The sequence below is a fragment of the Arvicanthis niloticus genome, chromosome 23 (assembly GCF_011762505.2).
Source record: "Arvicanthis niloticus isolate mArvNil1 chromosome 23, mArvNil1.pat.X, whole genome shotgun sequence".
Classification (NCBI taxonomy): domain Eukaryota; kingdom Metazoa; phylum Chordata; class Mammalia; order Rodentia; family Muridae; genus Arvicanthis; species Arvicanthis niloticus.
In genome coordinates this window covers 3,047,389-3,069,452 of record NC_133430.1, presented here as the reverse complement: position 1 = coordinate 3,069,452, position 22,064 = coordinate 3,047,389, and the positions used below count along the sequence as shown (strand labels likewise).

The following is a 22,064-nucleotide window of genomic DNA, read 5'->3' as shown; positions in this document are numbered from 1 at the left end:
GCTTTCCACATGGGTTAGATGAGATTACAGGACATAAAAACCTTTGTCCTTTCAGGCTGAAAAGGAAGCAAATGACAGACAAGCATAAACACACACACACACCCCAGTCTCAGTGGCTGAGGAACAGCAGACATTCATTCCTTAATTCCTGGAGGCAGATGGTCAAAGATCAGGACAGCAACAGGTTCTGTGCATGGAGGAATTCCCATGTCCTCACATGCAGGGATAAGGGTGTCACTTGCACCTTTCAGAGGATACTAAGCTCACTCATAAAGGTCTACCCCCCATGACTAATTTCCATCTGAAGGCCCAGACACTAATGGCCTCAGTTTAGGGTTAGGAGTCAACGCAGGGTTCTGGGGGACATTTAACATGTGGCATGTGGTAATGGTGCTGTGGAAATACACATCCTCCCTTGAGCCCTTCTTATTTCCCCATTTATTTGGTCAAGGATTATAGCGTAGTTGTCCTATACTTTATGGCTAATGTTCACTTAAGTGAGTGCATGCTATGTTTGCTTTTCTGGCTCTGGGTTACCTCAATCAGGATGATATTTTCTAGTTCCACCCATTTGCCTGCAAAATTCAAGATGTCTTTGTTTTTAATAGTTGATTAGTACTCCATTGTGTAGATGTATCACATTTTCTTTATTCTTCAGTTGAGGGACATCTAGGTTGTTTCTAGTTTCTAGCTATTATGAATAAAGCTGCTATGAACATGGTGGAACAAGTGTCCGTGTGGTATAGTGGGATATTTTTGGGGTATATGCCCAGAAGTAGCATAGCTGGATCTTGAGGTAGAGCTATTCTCAGTTTTCTGAGAAACTGCCAAATTGATTTCCAAAAGGATTGTACAAGTTTGCACTCCCAGCAGCAATGGAGAAGTGTTTCTTTGTTCCACATCCTCACCAGAATGTGTTATCATGTATGTCACTGAGGTGGTTTTGTTTGTTTGTTTGCTTTTATTGGAAATTGTAAGTCAGCCCAAATTAAATGTTGCCATGGCCATGATGTCTCTTCACAGCAATACAAACCTTAACCAAGACAGATTGTTTCGAACTCACTGATCTGCAGCTGTGTTCCATTCCTGGTCACTGGTGCTGCAGATAGGGCTCTTTCAAAGTCTGAGTTCCTGTAAAGGGGTCTCTGTGCTAGTCATTGACCCAGAAAATGAGTGGTTGTCCTCATCACTGACCTGTGGTTAGGTCCCTGTCCTAGCCATTGACCCTGTAAATGAGTCTCTGTCTTGTGGATGGGTTCTAGACCCTGCAAAGGGGTTCATATATATGTCGGTGTATCATCTTGGTCACTCTTCCTACAGAAGGTCCCATCCTCATCACTGATTCTGGGGAAGGGTTTCTGCATTGGTTGCTTATCCTGCAGAGGGGTCCCTGTTGAGTGATAGAACTTTCCATGGGGTATACTATACACAGAGAGACAGGGGATCCATGCAGACCAAAATATGGATACTACCAAAGTCTAACTCGGTGAGCTGAGTTTTATTGAGGTTATTTACAGAAATATGCAGAAGAGCTGCCTATAGGAGCTAGAATGACTTAAAGACAGATGCATCTCCAAAGTCCACCCAGCATGGGTGACAGCTCACACAGCTGGAAACTGGGAGCACACTGCACAGTCTTCAGGTACTTCAACTAGTTGGAGAGTGTCCTTTCCAAGTGACTCTGGTCTAAACCTCTTCCAGGTGACTAGACTGGTTTCTGCTTCTTCCATGAAGCTGGCACCAGAGTCTTCTTTGCAGCTTGGCTTTTCTGAGCGGCTTCTCTATAGCACAACTCTATTCCTCTCAGCAGGACAGCTTTTAGTGAATCTGGTCAGTTCTGGGGGAACTTCCTGAAGCTATTTTAAATTCTTTACCTTCCTGCTTCTCTGCAGAATGGAATGTTTCAGTCTTAGAAGGAACTTTTACACAAAAGACCCCATCTTTGTCATCCACCCTGTAGATGGGTACCATTTGTGATCAGTGGATGAGCCCCATCTTTGTTACTTATCACTTAGGTAGCATCTCTGACCAGGTCGCAGGCCCTGCAGAAAGGTTCTTATCCTGGTTATTGACCTTGGGATGTGTCTTTGAAGTCTTTGAATAGCCACTGACTTTTGAGAATCTCTGTTCTGCACTCGCTCTGCAAATGGGTCCTCTCCTGGTCATACTGACCCTGCAGATGTGTTCTTGTCCTGACAACTGACCCAGCAGGGTTCCTCTCCAGGTCACTGATGCTGTGGGTGTATGAAAATGCAAGAGTGTACATGTGTGTGTTTCTGTGTTTGGCTGTGGTGATGTGCACATACACACACTGTACAGGCATGTTTGTTCACACTGAGCACATGCATGCTACTTTATCTATATCTCATGACAAGAGGATAGAATTCTCCTAGAAACCTTGCTGTCCTTGGTGTATCCTGGCCAGCATGGAGATCTTTACCCCAAGTCAGAACTGCAGCACCTTTGACATCTGTCTGGGTTGGAAATCTGGCTCTAGAGATGTGGCCACGAGGGGGCACTATTGTTGCTTTTTCCTCACTGGCTACTTGAGTGGCCACATGTGGCTGAGGACCTTCAGTGATAAACTAGTTTTTAAAATATAACTACTAGACTCACTGCAGGTGGCTGGAAAAGTCCCTTGGTCTGAGGATAGGGACTAGGTTTCCCAGGGAACCATGTTCTGCTACTGTGTCTTGGTGCTGGGTTAGATTTCTGAATTAGCTGGGCTAATTCTGAATTGTGGCTTCTCATCACATACTGGGGAAATCTTAAGATCTGCCAGTGGTTCCTCCTGAGCAAGTACATGTGCTGTTTTACTGGGTACAGTATTTCTTAATCCTGAATGCACACCATAGGCCATTATTTTGCATCATGGAAAGAAGCAAGTGGGGTCCCTGCTTCAGCATTCAGGCAAATGTTGTTTGTGCATGGCAGGAATTTTGCTTATGTTTTTTGCAAGGTTCTTGCCTTCTGCATAATAATCTCAACACAATCTCCAGTGAAATCTTGACAAAGACTGTAATTGCGACTCCTTTCCTGCCTTCTTTCTCTTATGAATAGAGAAGGCACTTCTGTGATATTGAGAGATGCAGTGAGTCTTTGTGCATTCAATTTACCCAGATAACTTTGTGGTTGATTGGACAGGCTGATGCACTTGCTGTGAGGACTCCTCACGGCTAAGTTGCTTTCCTCATAGTGAAATCAGAGGAAGATGTGGTATTAAGTCCCACATCTGCAGGCCTCCCTGAGGAGCTAATGAAGAAAGGTAAGAAGTCATATGTAAGATAAAATAGGCAAACTTATTAGAAAGAGCAGAAACTGAGATGAAGTCACTATAGAAGTACAGAACACATTTAGTTCTTGGTACTTTTGGCTAACACAATGCACACAGTTAAGGCAGATCCTTCAGCCCTGAGACAAAGCTGACCCATCATTCATACAGAGGCAGAAAGAGGCTCCATCCCTCATGATTTCTCTGTGGGTCTCCATATTGGATGATGTGTGACTATTTCCTCACTAGATGCACAGTGAGACCTGTGTGTGTGTCTCTTAGGATGTCCTTCCATTCAGGCCTGAGACCTTCTGGGTGGATCCAGGGGAATCCAGGTTAGATTATTTGCCTATACTTCCTGGAAGTTTGACTTGATGTTTCTGAGCCTGTTCTCTGAGAGAGCAAGCAGTCACCAGAAGTGGAAAGCTTAGCATCAACAGAAACTCTTCCTGTCCCACATATGTGTGCTTGCTCTGTGAAAGAAGTTGGGAATGAAAGTGGGTGGGGGAAACAAACCAGTTCTGTGAGCATAAGCAGAGTTGGGAAATAGGTTTAACCTTAGAAAGAACTTGACAAATATCTGTCTGTATCACCTGGTTGGCTCCTCAGAAAATCCTTATGCAGCAAGCATGGCATATACCATGACTTTTAAATCCACGTGGGTTATAAACTCTCAGGCTTCCAGCTTGAAGGAGTGAGACATTTCCATGGGCATCTGTTTCATTTATGAAAAGGGAAATCAGCAGTTAGGTCATTGCTGATATCTCTTTAATCCACCTGAGCAGGAAGTATCGTATCAGATGCTATGGAAGAAGAAGAGAGGCCAGAGCAACTCAGGATGCTATTAGGAAAGTTGACAGCTGGATGAGATTCTGTCTATGCATATGTGTTTGAGTCAGTGCTGTGTATATGTGAGCACACATATATGTGAATGCTTTTGTATGGATGAATGTGCATGAACTGAGTCTGAGCTTGTGTGTGTGTGTGTGTGTGTGTGTGTGTGTGTGAGAGAGAGAGAGAGAGAGAGAGAGAGAGAGAGAGAGAGAGAGAGAGAGGCGATGCTGTAATGCTGTACACAGAAATGAATGGAACTGTGCCTGTGTGTGTGTGTATGAGTATACATGAATTCTGTATTGAGGCAGAGGCCATATACAGCACCACAGACCAGCAGAGAATGGCTCAGAAGTTGGACAGACCATCAGGGCCCTGCACAGGCCTGTGTAGGAATTTAGGGGACAGTAACATTGGGAGTAAAAGTAACTTTCGCCCCTGGGGGGGGGGGGGGCTGTACTTTATGGAATGTTGGTTACAACAAGCAAATGTATGTAATAAGCCTCTTCAAAATGTCAGGAAAAGTGTATTTTTTTCCTTTAAAGTGGGACAAGATGACATCTCCCCTCTTCATCACTGTTAGTAAAGCAAACTTTTCACTTCTAGCCACGCTTGATGCCAGTGAGCTGGGGTAGCACCCTTCCTTCACTTTTTCCTCTCCAGTACCATCCACTCTGATCTGTGGACAGGAGGATTCTGTTTTTCTGTTCTTCATGGTGGGCATAGGTCTTTCTAGAGCTTGGAGAACTCGGGGGCCATCCCAAGCTGAATTCCAGAGCACATCTCCCTGATGTTTCGGTCAGTGGTTATTGTTGCTACTGATCACAAGTTTGGGCCAGCTCTGCTGGGGCTATGGAGGGGTGCTGTAGAGGAACATCACAGCAGAGCAATCATGGAAGGACAGTGTGGCAGAGCCACTGTGGAGGGAAAATGCTGTAGGTTTTGTTCACTTGTGACTTGCTCTGTACAGTAGGACACACTGCCCTTTGTATTTTCTAGGTTGACAAAGGCATTTAGGCATCTTAAGATGCTTGTTATACTTCAGCTTCTTTCTGCCAGTCACAGGGCTCTGTCTAAGATGAGCAGATATGTTTTGCATCAGGATGGTACTGGGCAAATGTGTCTCTTCCAATTAAACTTGTTGCAGTTGAATGGCTTTCTTTAGATACACTTGAGAAGAGACAGTTATGAACAAAAGAGAAATCGTTCCTCCCACGACCTGGTGTCTGCAGATGGCCATCCTGTGTGGCAAGTGCTAGTCCCTGAATTAGTTTTTTATATGAGTCAGAAAAGGTAATTACAATGTGTGACAGCCCACCCCAAAAGTGTTCCACAAACTGGACTCTTTGCTCAAAAAAGACTAATTGAGGTCCACATTAATTAGAAGGTGTGGTTTGAAGATAAGACAGCTGCCTATCATCACAGACAAAGAGAGAACCAAGCACAGTGGTGCTTAGTGAGACCCTATCCCTGCCCACATTGCTTTCTGCCCATGTTTCTTCCTGCACATCCACTGCTCACACAGGGAGGCTCTTTCCATCAATCCTGAAGGCATCTGCAAATCAAAGATTCTATCTCCAGGACGTTCTCACTTGTGGAGAACTGATCCCAAATGTGGCTGGCACTTTGCAGTTAGTTGTCAGAGTCACATTTAACATAAAAACTGAATTATAGGGGCCAAGAATGGAGCTCGGTGGGAGAGTGCCTACCACGCAGGAGGCCTAGATTCCATCCCCAGGCCTGAAACATGTGGATTACAAAATGGGACATGTAAGGGATGATCTGTGCAGGCAGGAGAAGTACATGTACATAGCTCACCATGCCAGGGCCATAGCCACATGCTTCCCATTTGCATTTCCTACAGTGCACCTTTCTGCATGCTTCCAAGTTCCAGTGCTCTCTGGTGTTGTCTGAAGCCTACCACAATAGCAAATAGAACCTTGCAAGAGGCCTTCATTCTCCCTGTGGATGAAATGTCAAGTTCTCGCTTTCCCTTCCTACTTCTGTAGATGGTGTGTTTGGAAGATGCCAAAAGGTTCCAGCGATGGACACTTACCGATATGAGGTGTCACCAGGAGCCCTGCTGCATCTGAAGGTCACCTTACAGAAGCTCTCCCGTACAGGTAGGCAGAGTGGCCACTTCCTATCTCGAGCTATACATGGATAGTCGGAGCTGGGGTTCTGGTGTCTAGGTGAGGCCTTCATGGCCTGAACCAGGGAATGTTTTGCATGGGGTGTGTGGACTCAGGTTAGGAGCTCTTTCCTGGTGTGTGTGTGTGTGTGTGTGTGTGTGTGTGTGTGTGTGTGTGTGTGTGCATTAAAGAGAGAACCCACAGCAACTCGAGGTAAGGGACATTGAAGCTGCATTGGATGAGGCTACCCTATTACAGCAGTCAGGACAATCACTCGTGTCTGTCAGCCTGAGAGTCCTACTTGGTTCCAGTGCTTCTAACATGTTGTTTCAGGACACTCTTGTCACCATACTAGTTTCCAGGCATCTAAGAAAATAAGCCTTAAATGTATAATAATCATTAGCATTTTTATAGCTATTACATATACATCTAGAAGGGACCAGTATTAGCACAAGACACCCCAAAACCAAGTTCTCAGCATAAAGGAGATTCTTTGTCATTACTGATAATGGGGTCAATCTGATGTGGCCCTCTGACAGGCAGGAGATGCTATCCATATTAAAAGTGTAGGTAGAAGTAGCAGAGAGAAAGAGAGAGAGAGAGAGAGAGAGAGAGAGAGAGAGAGAGAGAGGGGAGGGGAAGTTTCAAGAGTTTTTAAACAAGTGTGTAGAGGATCTTTGGGATGTTGAGGCAAAGGGATCAATATGGAGGGACTGAGAGGCAGACAAGGAAGAGAGGTTTGGAGGATAGAATCTGAGATGGTGGAAGGGATTGGAGCCCTTTGTAAGTTAGGAGTTGAAAGAGATATTGGTGGGAATTGATTGTGAGAGGGGATCAATAGATTGTGAGAGGGGATCAATAGATTGTCAGAAGGACCTATAGTTTGTGGTAGGGAATTGCAGAGATTTTGTTAGATTGAGAGGTACACAGAGGGGCTGTGGCAAGAGTGCATAGGCAAGGAGGTTGGCATGAATGGTGTCATGTATAGTTTTGGAGAGGTGAGAGACAGAGGCAAATGTTGTCCTGGGAAGTGTATATGTGTTTTGGAAGTATAAGGATGGAAAGGTTTGTATAGATCTGGGAGGCAGAGGACTAGAGAATGTTTTAAGTTTAAGAATTTGTTTCTGAATATGAGAAAGGAAGAGATCTATAAGTGGCTTGGTATGGTGAATGTCCCCGGAGTGAGTATTTAGGGATCTATGATCAGAGGAAGTTGGCCATGAGGGCAGACAGAGACAAGGAGTGAAGATGAGTAGAGTGGTCTAGATTGAGGAGTCTCTGGGTTGGCTTGAGAGATAATTCAAGATCTGTGACTTGAAGACAGGAGAGTTGAGCTTTGGAAAGGGTGACCCAGTACCCATGGAGCCAAAGAAATTGAGGAGTAATTAAGTGTCAGATTGGCACTGTTGGAGAGGAAAAGACTGAAAAGGAGGTCATCTATATACTGAAGCAGGCAGGAGGGGAAAGGGGAATGCAGGCCAAATCTGTAGTGAGTGCCTGGCCAAAGAGATGAGAATTATCTCTGAATCCCCGGTGGAGGACAGTCCAGGTTAGTTGTAGGAATTGCTGGGTATCAAAGTCTGTCCAAGTAAAGGCAGAAGATCTTGAAACTGAGTATTTAGGAGCATTGAGAAAAAAATCTTTTGGGTCTAGAACTGAAAAGTGAGTTGTGTTGCCTGGAATACTGGATAGGATGGTGTAAAAGTTATAAAATCACAGTATGAATAGGGATAACAACAGCATTAATGGAGCATAGGTCCTGGACCAAGCAAAAGTTCCATCAGGGTTTTTTTTTAAACTGCCAGTATGGGAATATTGTAAGGTGTAGAAATTGTTTGGATAAATGAGACTGAATGAGGGATTTGAGGCCTTGGGGTCTAGTTAAGGGTAGGGGATATTGGGGTGTAGAAATGTAGGTGGAAAGATCTTTGATGCTGATACAAAGAGGCTTATGATATGCAGCAAGACAAAGGGAGGTGGTATTTCATACAGTGGGGTTGACTAGAGGAGGAGGCAGGGGAAAAGAAGGCCTTGGGGATTTTAGAGAGAGGGTGTATGTTTAAATGGAAGCCAAGGAAGGAAACGAAGGGACACAAGAGTATGATATGATGGGAGGTGTTGCCATGGTAGGACGTAAAATTAATACAAAATTTGGAAAGAACATCCATTCCTAGCAAGAGTATGAGACATGGGGGTATGAAAAGGAAGGGGTAGGAAAATGAAAAGCCTTTGAAGGAACAGATTAAGAGAAGAGTCTGGAGGGGTCTGGAGGACTGAATATGTATTCTCATGAGGGACAGGGGTGAATAGGACCCCAAAATTCTCTCAGGACTGAGAACATTGCACAGTGTCTAGGAGAAATGTGATGAGATGACCTGACACAAACATTGAGACCCTAGGCTACTGGAAAGTGATTGGCATAGGTTTAGTCAGGTTAATAGCAGATCCTGGCCCCCACCAGTCCTAAGGTACTAGGCCCAACAGGTCCAGGTGGGTGCTGTAAGGCTGAATAACTCTGGGGAGGCTGTGCTCTGAGGGTATTTCAATGCCCAGTGGCCCTGTTATGGACATCTTTGGCAAGTCTGAGTAGGCCTGCAAGGATTTGGACAAACAGGTCCATTGGTCTTTCTTTTTACATTTAAACAAGGTCCTAGTGGCTCCTTCTGATGTGATATTCCCCTCATTTGCTGGCGGGCCTTAGTCAAGCATTAATAATTGTTTCTGGTTGTGCTTACTATGGTTGTGAAAGCCTTTGAATACCAGGGCCAGGACCTCAGTCTGGACTGTGAGTGGGCCTCATTGTAAGTGTTTGACTTTTATGCCTGGATATGACTGGTCAAAAAAAAAAAAAATCCCACAGATCACAAGGAGTTGTTGACTATCTGGAGATCACATAGGGGTCATGAAAGGTAAGGTAGGACTGGGTTAGATAGTCGAACTTCTTGATGAAGGTGATGGGGTCTGAGGTTAAAAAGGACCCAAATGTTTTTAATCTGGCCAAGTTTACCAAAGGAGAAAGGGACATAAAAACAAGTAAAGCGTTCTACACCTGCTACTTCTCTGTGGGGCAGGATAGAGGCAGGGGCTGAGAGCAGTTTTCAGTAGAGTGAGTGTGAAGAAGTCTGAAAACAGGCTGAGGGGACTTGGGGCAAGATGGTTTGAGGTGATGTGGGGCCTGAGAACATGGGCTGGCTTTTCTGGCCTTGGTGAAACCCATGAGGATAGTGGAATCGGGAGGGTGGAAGATGCAAGAAATTGTTAGGAAAGCAAGTGATGAGGAGGGGTGTGGCATTGTTCATCAGCTGAACTGAAGGATAGAGTTTCAATTTTAGGAGCAGAAGTGTCAAGGGAGTGGCTGAGGACTTAACAGCAAGGAGGACATGGGACTGTGAGCAGGAGGCATTCAAGGAAAGCCTGGAGCAGAGAAAGGAAAAATCAGAGACATACAGGATCACTTTACAAAAGTTGTAAGGATCCTGAATAATGTTAGGATCCAGAGAGCCATTGGGCAGCCATTTAGACTGATTATCTAGTGGATATAGGGGCCAAGGCTGGCACTATAGTGGGTGAGCTTAGGAGATGTGATGATTGAGAGTTGGTCATTTGAAATTTGGGAGGAGACATCCTAAAAGCAAGTCAGCTGGAACAGAGGGCAGAACCCATCACCCTTGGTGGTTGGTGGGCCAAGGTCAAGAGACCAGATATACACTGTATCTAGAAAGGCCAAAACCAAGATCTCTGGGATGGGGGGTGGTTACCACCCAGACTCCATCATCAAGAGAAAGACCCCAGTGGGTCTGTGGTCTGAAGGTATGAGAATTTTGGGACTTGTCAAAAGGGATTTAGCAGGAGGGAGGGCTCTGGATTGGGGAGGTCACCTACCAAACCAGACCGGACAAAATGTATCTATACTATACCATACCATACCTAGTGACGGTTCTGGCAGAATGCAATATCCACCATCCAGTAGGACAAAATGGCAACACAAGACTTTTAATGGCTGTCACCCCATAATCCGGGGACTGTTTAGGATTGCTGGACTTCAATACTTTGACAGTTGGACCTTAGTAGTCAGTCTGTGTAATCTAATAATCTTTAGCAAGGCAGAGGGAATGGGGGAGAAGGCAAGGCTTGCCAGAGTCATGGTTGCCATGCTCAGGCTGGATAGAGTCACTTCACATCTCAAGTGGGATTTTATTGTATATGTGTATAATTTTTAAATCAAAGGGAGCCATATCATGATGCCAGTGTCTTAAACCTGTTACTAAGATAAACTCATGTTTCATTTATCATTGGATGAAAGGGTTCTCACAGAGCCTTACAGGACAGACTGCAAGGTGATAAGTTTCCCATCACCCCAGGGAACAAGGGCACGAGGGAACCAGTGACCCTGGAAGCTGGGATAGACACAGGCTCTCCTTGTGGCACCATAGTCCTCTGGAAGCTACAGTGTTCTCACTGTAGTCACATTACTCTTTGGGACCCCAGTGTATTCTGGAAGTCACATTTCTCTCCTGAAGACCTAAGGACCACAATCTTCCCTAGATGTTTCTTGGGGGAAAGCTCATTGTCCTGAGAAGAGTTTGTGGCCAGTAAGGTTTGGAGGCACTCTCCTTTTAGAATCTGACAGGTGCATTAGTTTGTTATAGGCACTGGAATGCTCAGGTTAACTCATGGACTACAGGTCATTAGACCAGTGGAAAGTAAAAAGTAAAAAAAAGTAAAGAATTTTCTCCTTGTTTTTCCACATGGCTCACCTATGTTCCTTTCTCCACTGCCTGTCACACACTCTTTTAGTCCTCAGTGTGGTCCTGTTGCCTGTGTTTATCTGTGTGAGGCAACATCCATCTCCACTGACACGGTATAGCACCCGAGCTTGTTGTCACCGTGCATCTAGTAGTTGCTACTTCCTGGTCACTGGGATCTAACAGCCATGTGAAATGTCCCAAAATGATAGGAACAAAGCATGATTAGGCTCTATAAGATCAGATCATGAAGATGCTCAACAGTGAGATGTCTTTGATGCAGTCCCCTGAGCCATGCTGATGCCATGAGCCATGCTGATGCCATGAACCATGCTGATGCCATGAACCATGTTGATGCCCATGAACCATGTTGATGCCATGAGCCATGCTGATGCCATGATCCATGTTGATGCCATGATCCATGCTGATGCCATGATCCATGTTGATGCCATGAGCCATGCTGATGCCATGAGCCATGCTGATGCCCATGAGCCATTTTGATGGCATTCATGAGCCATGCTGATGCCAATGAAGCATGCTGATGCCCATGTAGTAGAAGCAAACAGCTCCTATTTATCCTCTCTAGAGGAGAAGAGTTGCCCAAGTCAGTTTCTGCAGAGGATGACAGAGGATACTGAAAAGCTACACATACAGCAGCTGTACCAGCTTGCCACCTGGCAAAGGTTTGCACTCTCCAGGATCCATCTGTCTTCTGCCATGTAGGTGTGTTCCACAGGGATGTGTTGGGAACCACCACCCTTGCCTCTTTCAAGTTTTTGATAGTGTTAATTGCTGTGTCCCATATAGGAAGGTGGTTTTGCCTTTAGTTTTGGAAGGAAGAGGTAGCTCTAGTGGCTGCCATTGGCACTTCCTGCCAAGAAAACCCTTACACCAACAGGAGTATGTCTGTTCCAGGCAGCTTCTAGAAGAGTGGACATGAGAAGGGCTTATTTTGGTTTGTGGTTCCAGAGAAGTAGAGTCCATCATGAGGAAAGCATAGCAAAAGCTAGGGTAAGAATGGGCACAGGAGCTGGAAACTGCTTCTATTTTCATCTACATACAATAAGCAGGCCGGGGACAGGGTGACAGGGGCAATGCTATTAATCTTCAACCCTACTCCAAGTGATAAACTTTCTTTAGCAAGGCTCCACATTTTAAAAGCTATTTGTCTTTCCCAGACAGCACCAACAACTGGGACCAAGTATTCAAATACATGAACCTATGATAGAGATTTCTCATTCAAACCACCACACCCCTTCCCTATTATTACCATGTGGGTTAGTGTGTACAGAGGTGGTATATGACCTTCCTCCATTATTACCATCTGAGTTACTGTGTCCAGAGGTAACATATCCCTCACTATTATCTGTATCTCACTATTGCTCCCGTTCCCTCACTATTATCTGGGTTTGCATACAGTTCAGAATCAATTGGTTATTACCTAAAGTCCTGTGGGACCATGAAGGGATGGCTTGGTTTCTCGTGGAGCATTGGCTAGAGATAGCCGGAGACCCAACAGGTATCCATACCTTCAAGGAACGGCATACGTTTTGCCATGCTCCTAGACTCCAGGCTCCTGACACGCAGCCAAGATCTCTATTGATCCGTGCCTTTCAGTCATGTAGGGCAACGCCCCTACAGCCCCTCCCAAAGAGAGGTTTGTGTCACTTAGCACAGGTAGAGGACATAACTACAGGCCTCAGCCACAAGAGATCTCCATATTAATGAGATACCTAAAGGCCAGAGGGCATAGCCAATTAACCATTTCTTTCCAGACCCTTCTCCTTCCCTATTTAACTCAGGTCTGCCCTGAGATCCAGGGGGATACACCTATATCCACTTTTCATCATGACAATAAACCTTTTAAAACCATGGACTTCCTTATGTCTTTGGGGCCTGCCATGGAGAACCATGGAGGGGGCCTTAGACTACCTAGCCGCTGCTTAATCTCTCACTGAGGACTTCTCTACATTCCCGCCACATAGGCCTGCCAACTCAACCAAGCTAGCCGAACCAGCCAAGTGAGTGCCGTAACCAAGAGTTTCTACCTGCGGGGCACTGTTGGGGCTTCTTTTTCTCTCATCTCTCTCTGCTATGGGCTGGTCCAGCCTGTATGCCCCAAGTCTCAGTTCTGCAGCTCCCAACGGCATCTGGGAGCCCAAGGACAGAGACCACCAGCCTCCTGGTTAGCCGCCTTGGCCCAGAGACCCCCACTCAGGAGGGCTGTCCCCGTGGGACTTCAGGCTGAGACCTCTCCATGCTCAGGTGGAGCCCCAGTGGCTTCTCAGCCCAGTGCCCACCCGGCACCACGCGGAGTGAACTCAGTCAAATTCCTGCACTTCTGCCTCCCTGAGCCGCGGCAGACATGCGAGATGCACAACTCCACCCAACAGGACCCACACCCACGCGTGAGTTTACAACCCCGCAAAGTCCATAGTTTATATGCTGGTTTCTTCAGGTTATGAACACTTTGTGGATTTCAAGACATGTAAAGCCATATGTCCTCCGTTTATGGTATCACACTCAGTGTCTGTTGCCTTAAGAACTCTCAGTTCTCTGCTGAGTTTTCAATATAGTCAAATGATATTGTATCTAGAAAATGAGAGAATTTGCCACTACCGGAAGGAGACCCTCAACAAGGCCAATGGTTTTAATCTTGCTCCATAGAAGAAGGGTGTGAGACATATCATTGGACCCTCACCTGAGATCCGGCCACGCTTTGTGGCTCTTTTCCAGCAGTACATAATCCTGGCTCTTCTTCAAGTGGGCTTTGGGTGCACCATAGAGGATTAGCTAAAGGAAGAATTCATATAAGTAGCTTTGTGAGGCTGTCACTAATGCCATGTTGGGACTTTCGGGTGATGTAGCTTTGGGATTAACCATACTCACAGTAACCCTTCACCCACGTTCTTATAAGAAAGTCTAGTAAACTCATTGTATTAACAAGCTGGACTTGGGTAGAATAGTTTCTCTAGTTTATGATTAGTGCTTTTCTGAGATGGGAAGACACCTATTCAAGTTTCCACAAGGAAAGTTAATAAAAATAGTTGTCACCCAAACAAGAAGAGTGACAGAAGGACAGATGAGATTGGGAGGAGCAGCTTTGTTGTATTGACTGTGAAGAGACATGTAACTGAAGCTAACCCATCTGAGAGCTAGCAGCCACAACCAGTGCTGATGTGGCCATCCTTTGGTGTACGCTACGGAGTGAGTGCCTATCTGATGAATGTCATCTATCAAGAGAGTACAGGGACATTCCAAGAATTGCTGATAAACCTGGGAGTATATTGCAGTCTCTAAAACTATTACATATGGAGTGGGATTGTAAGAGAGCTGTGGCGGAAATCGCATTGTGTGTGTGGGAGGTAACCATGCAACTGAAGTTCATGTGTCTTTGAAGAAAGAACTTGCGGAATAAGGGAGGAATTACCAGAGGAAATCATGCAGGGGAGCATTCTTCATGTTTGCTTCTGATTTTGTAGATCAGAAATAAAGATGAAGATCAGATTTGTCTTAGTTAGCATTACTGTTGCGGCAATGAAACATCATGACCAATTGCTAGACTGAGAGCTTACACTTATTTGGCTTAGACTTCTACATCACAGTTCACCATCAAAGGGAGTCAGGATAGGAGCCAAGCAGACCTCGAACCTGGAAGCAGCAGCTAAAGCAGAAGCCATGGAGGAGTGCTGCTTATGGGCTTTCTCATCATGGCTTTCTCAGCCTGCTTTCTTATGGCATCCAGGACCTGCCCTGAGGTGTTTCCACCCACAATGGGATGAGCCTTCACCATCAATTACTAAGAAAATGCCCAACAGGCCTGCCCATAGCCTGATCTCATTGAGGCATTTTTTTTCAACTGAGACATCTTCTCCTCCAGTGGGTGACTCTAGCTTATGTCAACTTGACATAAAACTAGCCAGTACCAGATTAAAACACTGGCTCAATTTTTCTTCTGACTGTAGGGAAGAAAGGAGAAAAGAGTACAAAATACATCACTGTTAAGTAGCTCCTGTTGTTAAAAAAAACATGGGGAGAGCTAAACAGGAAGAAGGGAGAAGATAAGGTAGCAATGAGAGTGAAGGGGCTAGGCAAGAGAGTGGTATGTGACTTCCACCTGGCCAGGCTAGACAGTGAACTGTGTTCATTCCAAAGTTGAAAAGGACATTAATTCAGTAAGGGCCTTGGACTGGCAGGTGGATTTTTGGCTTCACTGAGGTCCATGATCTTTCTGGGGTAGGTAAGGCTCTGGTAGACCTGAACATGTATTAGGTTAGCATGTAAATCCTAAAGTGTTAAAGTACTCAAGAGCTGATGGAAAGCAAGGGGGCTGCCTGGGTCACCTGAAGTCAAATGTAGCAAGATTTGTTTTGAGCTAGAATTCCAAAGGGAAAATGGGCAGAAAGCAAATGCTGTGCCTGCCTGTTCCTGGAAGTCTTTAAGCCTGGACAACAGTCCACCAAGGAGGTGCAAGAGGTACAGGTATCCCTATTTTGTCTGCCAGTACCTGTTATAAATGGGTCTGGGGTCTCAAGAAAATGTAAGCTATTCCAGCGCAATCCAAAGTATACCAGCAAAGTAAAAGGTTTTGCAATTGCAAGACATGTGCAGCTGTGAGAAATCAGGCAATCACATCTGCAGGAAGTCAGCCATGTTTTCAGGAAGTCAGCCATATTTCCATCTATAATCCCAAGGGTCCTGTGCCTCACTCTGGTTGGTCAGAGATTGGCCTGTCATTCTTATGTGATCATCTAATACAGAAAGGTGCAGTTTCTAGGGAGAAATGAACAAGTGTATGTTTTGAGTTCAGAACTGCTAACACAGGTGAGAGTTACCAAATGACATCTTTTAAAAATTGAATTTTCATTGCCTTACTTAACCCTTTGGAAAAGATATATTTCTTCCTCCCTCCTTCCCTCCCTCCCTCCCTCCCTCCCTTCCTTCCCTCCCTCCTTTCCCCTCCTCCTCCCTTCCTTCCTCCCTCTCTCCCTCCCTCCCTTCCTCCCTTCCTTCCTTCCTTCTTTCTTTTCTTTCTTCACTTTCTCCTCTCTTCCCCTCTCCCTTTCTTTTCTTCTCTCTACCCTCCCTCCCTTCCTCTTTCTTTCTTTCTTTCTTTCTTTCTTTCTTTCTTTCTTTCTTTCTTTCTTCCTTTCTTTCTTTCTTTCTCTCGACAGGGTCTCTTTAGCCCTGGCTGCCCTGGAAATCATTATGTACATCAGACTGGCCTCAGACTCACAGAGATCCACCTGCCCGTGGAGAATGGTATTCTTGTGGGTCAGAATCTCTCACAGCCACTTCCTTAACACGATGGGCAAGGTTACTTAAAAGTGATGATCCTCTCGAGCAACCAACAACCCTGTTCTGAATCATAGATTGATCGGTCACTTAACCAATATGCACAATGTTTGGGGTTGAGTGGGTACTGAGACCTGGTGTGCCTTGATCCTTGATGGTCCTCAAGACCACCAGGAACAGTCAGCATCGGAAAATACAGATGGAAGTGGAGTGCTGCATGCCCAAAGAATTAAACTAAAGTAGGTGAGCAGCCATCAACATCTAGAACATTCTGTGTGCAGTTCTCCTGTGGGGATATGTCAGAACGTGGTCAAGGATTAGAATCCTATGAGGGGAATTCTGAGTGCTTTTGGGAATACTCCAAGAAAACAAGAGTTGGACCAGGGCCTGCTAGACCAGGGAACTTGTCACAATTACAGGGAAGAAGTGGCACTAGTTTTCTTTAAGACTGTGGCTAGAACCCAACATGTTGTTATAGTATAAGGAGAAGTCAAGCTGAGGCTATGAAGTTCTGTGCCTGCTGTCTAGCCGTCACAGTTCTGGAAGATGTTTTGTAGTGTTCTGGGGGAGAATTATTGCTAATAAAGCTGCTCACCTATGGAAACAGTACATTAATAATATCTGCATGTCAATGTATGCCGTCTGGTGTAATAATCCTATTTCTAATCGGATTCAACCAGCTGCTTTCTGGTTGGATTTAAGGTGTACTCCATAGGAGGAGATCCATGTTTAATTCTGCAAGTCAAGGCAAAAGCCCATGGCTGCTGAGGTCACAGGGCACAGGGAAGAGATCAGAGACCACTCCACTGCTACTGCTAAATTGATGTGATGTGCCTGTCAAACTGCATTCTAAACAACTGTTTATGCCCATAGTTTATTGATACTGTCATATCTGGTCAGAAACATGGACCTTTGCAGTAGGCAGTTATTACAAGGGAGGCTTATAACCAGTCGCTTGTTGTACATGGTTCATTGTCTTTTATGGGGCACTATAGCGCAGCAATAGTGAGTCTTAATCTCAAAGTGTGTTGTTGGTTAACATAACAGCACTGATTGGAAAAGAGTGGAATCCCATAAAGTTGACATCAAAACATGTTGGAGGACCCTAATGAGGCTGAGGATTTTTTGACCCTAAGATTATTAAGAGTTTGTGTCACCCAAGGAAGTAGTCTTTTTGCTCTTAGCAGAAAATGCAACCCCACTTCCATCTCCTGAAGAAATAAATGCCTTCCTCACCATTGACTGTGGGACTTAATCATGAATTGCTGAACAGGCAGTGACCTCCCCTGAAGGAAATGCCAGGCAAGAAAATGCTTATGTCTCTTGGGGCCCACCAATAGTTACCTATAGACCTGTAACCAGACTTAAGGCTGAACAGGCTGCTAGAGGGGAGGCAGAAGGTGTAGTCTATGAGGAGGAGAACCACGTTACTATGGAGTATAATGAGTTTGCTAACTCTTTCAAGCATAAGTCTAGGGAATATGTGTAGGGTTTTAAGGATGTGTGTAATGCCGGAAGGAACATAAAACTGGGTCAGGCTGAGTTATTTAAATATTGGCCACAGAATGGAGAATCTAGATTTAATATGAAAGCTTGAATAGTTTAAAAAGATGTCAAAAGTTTATATGATTGATTGGTTGAATATTTTGTCAGAAGATGGCCTTCTAAAAAGGAGAAGGATTAGTCTGATATATCTGAGCTTAGTGTTGATGAAGGGTTTTTTTTTAAGTCTCAGGAAAATTGAAATGTTGGAGTGGGTATGCTGTGTAAAACATACACAATGTTCAAGCCTCAATGGAAGGCCCAGAAGACATGACCTTCACTAATTCTCTAAGATGCAAAATGGTGCAAGGACACCAGCACACCTGGAGAGTTTTATCATTTCTCTGTTCCTTGTGACAGATCTTATGATTAGATATACTGTTTCAAAATTGGCTGAAGTAGATGCAATGGTTTGATTGGGATCTGGAGTGGCAGAGTCCAGGTGACAAGATTGGATTTCCATGGGTAAGGTGAGTATATTAATTATAATTGGTTTCACAGGGAAAGCAATGCCTATAGTAGCCTAACTTGAAATAGACAGCACAGGCAAAGTGATTTTTTTTTTTTTAACGGGATGACTTGTATAGACATTTGGGACTAGCTAATCAATTATTGTATTTTCAGGAATGAAATAGATAAAAGGTTTACTACATTTTTGTCTAAAATGTATAAGTAGAAAAAATCTTGACCTAGAAAGGTAGGAGATCTAAACCAATTTCTAGACCTGAGCCAGTTTTTAGACCCAGATACTTTAAATAAAGTAATCTCCAGGTCTTTTTGAGGAAGGACCTTGCTAAAAAACCTGTTAGTCTTTCTTCCACACTTCCTCAGGGGATCTATGGCTTGTTACAAATGCACCATGTAAAAGGAAAAAATTCAGGCTTTTCAGGGTCTATTGAATACAGGCTCTAAATTGACACTGATTCTGGAAGCCTCCAAAAAACACTGTGGCCCTCCTGTAAAACTCGGGCTCATAGGGACCAACTGATTAGTGGAGTTTTGGTTAAGGTTTGACCCACAGTAGGTGTGGTAGTTCCCTGAACATTATTTTCCCAGTCTCAGAATGGGTTGTTGGGGCAGATATGTTTAGAAGTCAGAATTACCACATTGGTTTTCTGACCTGAGGAGTCAGGGATGTTATGGTTGGAAAGGCCAAATGGAAGCCCCTGGTGTTGCCTCTACAAAAGAAAATAGTAAACCAAAAATAATATCACATCCTTGGAGGAATCACAGAAATTAGTACCACCATCATGGACTTGAATGACAAGGGGTGGTAGTTCAATATTCCTTTAACTCTCCATAAGGCCTCTACAGAAAACAGATGTGTCATGGAGAATTAGAGTTGACTACTGAAAATCAAGCAGTAACTCACATTGTAGCTGCTATATTAGATGTGGTGTCATTACTTGAACAGATATCACATCTCCTGGTACATGGTGTGCCACTATTGATCTAGTAAATGCCTTTTTCTTGATGCCTGTACAAAAGGTTGACCAGAAGGAAGTTGCTTTCATCTCACAAGGCTAGCCATATTCCTTTGCAGCTCTACCTCAAGACTGTGTTAGTTCTCCACTCCTATGTCATGATTTAGTTAGAAAGGATGCTGGATGTCTGTCTCTTCTACAAAGTATTACACTGGTCTACGTTGATATTGACATTATGCTGATTGTACTAAGTGAGCAGGAGACAGCAACTGCTTGGACTTGTTGATAACACATATGTGCATCAAAAGAAATAAATCCAACCAAACTGCAAGGGCCTTTTATCTCTGTGAAATTTCCAGGGAACCAACAGTGTGGGGACATAGAGCAATGTTCCTTTTAAAGTGAAATATAAGTTATTGTACCTAGCTCCCCATTCCACCAAGGAAGAACTACAGTGAGCCTGTACTTTGGGCATGTTATTTTAGCTCATATACCACATGACTTGGAAAGCTACTGGTCTTGTGTGGGGCTTGAAACAGGATATCTAACAGGTCCAGGATGATGTGCACTCTAGCTCTTGAACAATGTGATCTGGAAGATCTGATGATAGTTGAGGTGTCAGTGGCATATAGGTATGCTATTTGGAGCCTTTGGCAGGCCCTGTATGTGAATTACAGAGGAGATTATTTGGGATTGTGAAACTCCACAGTTTTAACCTCAAGACAACTATTCTCCCTTTGAGAGACAGATCTTGGCCTGATATTAGGTCTTAGTGGAAACAGAATGTTTGACAATGAGTCACCAAGCTATCCTGTGACATGAGCTGCTCATCATGAACTGGCTATTGTCTGTCTATCAAGCCATAAATTAGGATGTGCATAGCAGAGATCCATTACCAAATGGAAGTGATACATATGTGTGTGTGTGTGTGTGTGTGTGTGTGTGTAATGGGACCTGAGGGCACACGCAAGTTACATTAAGACATTTCCCAAATACCTGTGGTTTCTACTCCTGTTACAATGCTCTTTGCTCCAAAGCATGCCTCATTGGGTGTACCTTATTATCAGTTGACTGAGGATAAGAATTTTAGGCCCTGGTATACTGATGGTTCTGTAAGTTATGTAGGCATCACTGAGAACTGGACAGCTGTAGCATGGCAACCACTTTCTGGAACAACTCTGAAAGACACTGGTGAAGGGAAATCATTACACTGGGCAGAACTTCAAGCAGTGCACATGATCATACATTTTGCTTGGAAGAAAAAAAAATGACCAGATGTGTGATTGTTTACTGATTTATTGGCTGCAGCCAATGGATTGGCTGGATGCTCAGAGACTTGGAAAGAACATGATTGGAAAATCTGTGAGAAAGACACCTGGGGCAGAAGTATGTGGCTAGATATCTTTGAATGGACAAAGGATGTAAAGATAATTATATGCCATAAAAATGCTCATCAAAAGATAAATTCAGAAGAGGAGTTCAGTAATCAAGTAGATGGATAGGATAATTTGTTCTCTGGACAGTCAGCCTCTTTCTCGAGCCATCCCTGTCATTGCTCAATGGACCCATAAACAAACTGGCCATGGTGGCAGAGATGGAGGTTATTCATGGGCTTAACATGGGCTTCCACTTACCGGGGCTGACCTGACTACAACTACTGCTAAGTGACAGATCTGCCATCTGCAAAGATAAACACCAAGGCCCCCAATAAGCACCATTTTCTGGGATGACCTAACAGTGACTTGTTCCACTGTCTTGGTCACTTCTTTCATGGAAAGAATAATGGTTTGTCCTTGTTGGAATGGACGATCATTCAGGTTACTGATTTGCCTTTCCTGAACATAACTCTTCTGCCAATACTACCATCCTGGACTTAGAGAACATCTATCCACATGGTATTCCACACAGTATTGCTCCTGATCAAGGAACTTACTTCATAGCCAGACAAGTGTGGCAGTGGGCCCATGATGATAGGATCCATAGGTCTTACCTGTTCCCCACCACCCTGAAGCAGCTGTCCCGATGGAACAATGGAAAGACATCTCAAAAACACAGTTACATTATTAATTAGGTGGTAGTAGCCTGGAAGGCTAGGAAAGAGCTATTCTTAAAAGTGTGTATGCTTTGAATCAGAATCTAGTATGTGGTATTATAGCTTCTATAGCTATGATTCATGAGTCTAGGAAATAAAGAGTAGGTTTGGGAATGGTTCCATTTACAAACTCCTAATGGGAAATTTTTGCTTCCTGTTACCATGACCTTAAGTTCTGGTGGTTTAAAAGTTTTGGATCTAAACAGAGAAATACTTCTGCCAGGAAACACAACAGATGAGAAACTCAGACTTCCTTCTGGCCACTTTGGGTTTCTGAAACCCTTGAACCAACAGGCTAACAAAGGAAAAGTAGTGTTAGGAAGGGTGATTGATCTGTATTGCCAGTGGGAGATTGGATCGCTTTTTTACAGTGGAGGTAAGGAAGATTGTGTCTGGAGTACAAGGGATACTTAGGGTGTCTCTTACTGTTAACTGTGTCTTATGATTAAAGTCAATAAGAAAGTACAACTCCATTCAGCAGGTCCCAGAAGTTTCAAGGATGGAGGTCTGGGTCACTCTTCCAGGAAACAAACCAAAGTCTGCTGAAGTGCTTGCTATGGGTGGAGGAAATATGTAGGGAGTTAGGGAAGCCTTGGGTGAATGTGTAAGGGTCAGAAGAATTCCCGAAGGGAGTCCATGTGGTTGTTATGAACACACTCATGGTAAGGACCCTGTGCCTCAGATCAGCAGCAAGGTCTTTCCTAGGTAAGGCTCAGGTGTACAGCAAAGCCT

The 22,064-nt window shown here is 44.3% G+C and overlaps 1 protein-coding gene across 1 annotated transcript in view; it reads left to right on the top strand.

The window, feature by feature from the left end:
- Ptprn2 (protein tyrosine phosphatase receptor type N2) overlaps positions 1-22,064 on the top strand; it is a 747,342-nt gene that overhangs the window by 194,216 nt on the left and 531,062 nt on the right. The window contains exon 3 of the mRNA XM_076920936.1: positions 6,112-6,225. Within this exon, the coding sequence (XP_076777051.1) occupies positions 6,112-6,225 (114 nt within the window). The remainder of the gene's footprint in view (positions 1-6,111; positions 6,226-22,064) is intronic.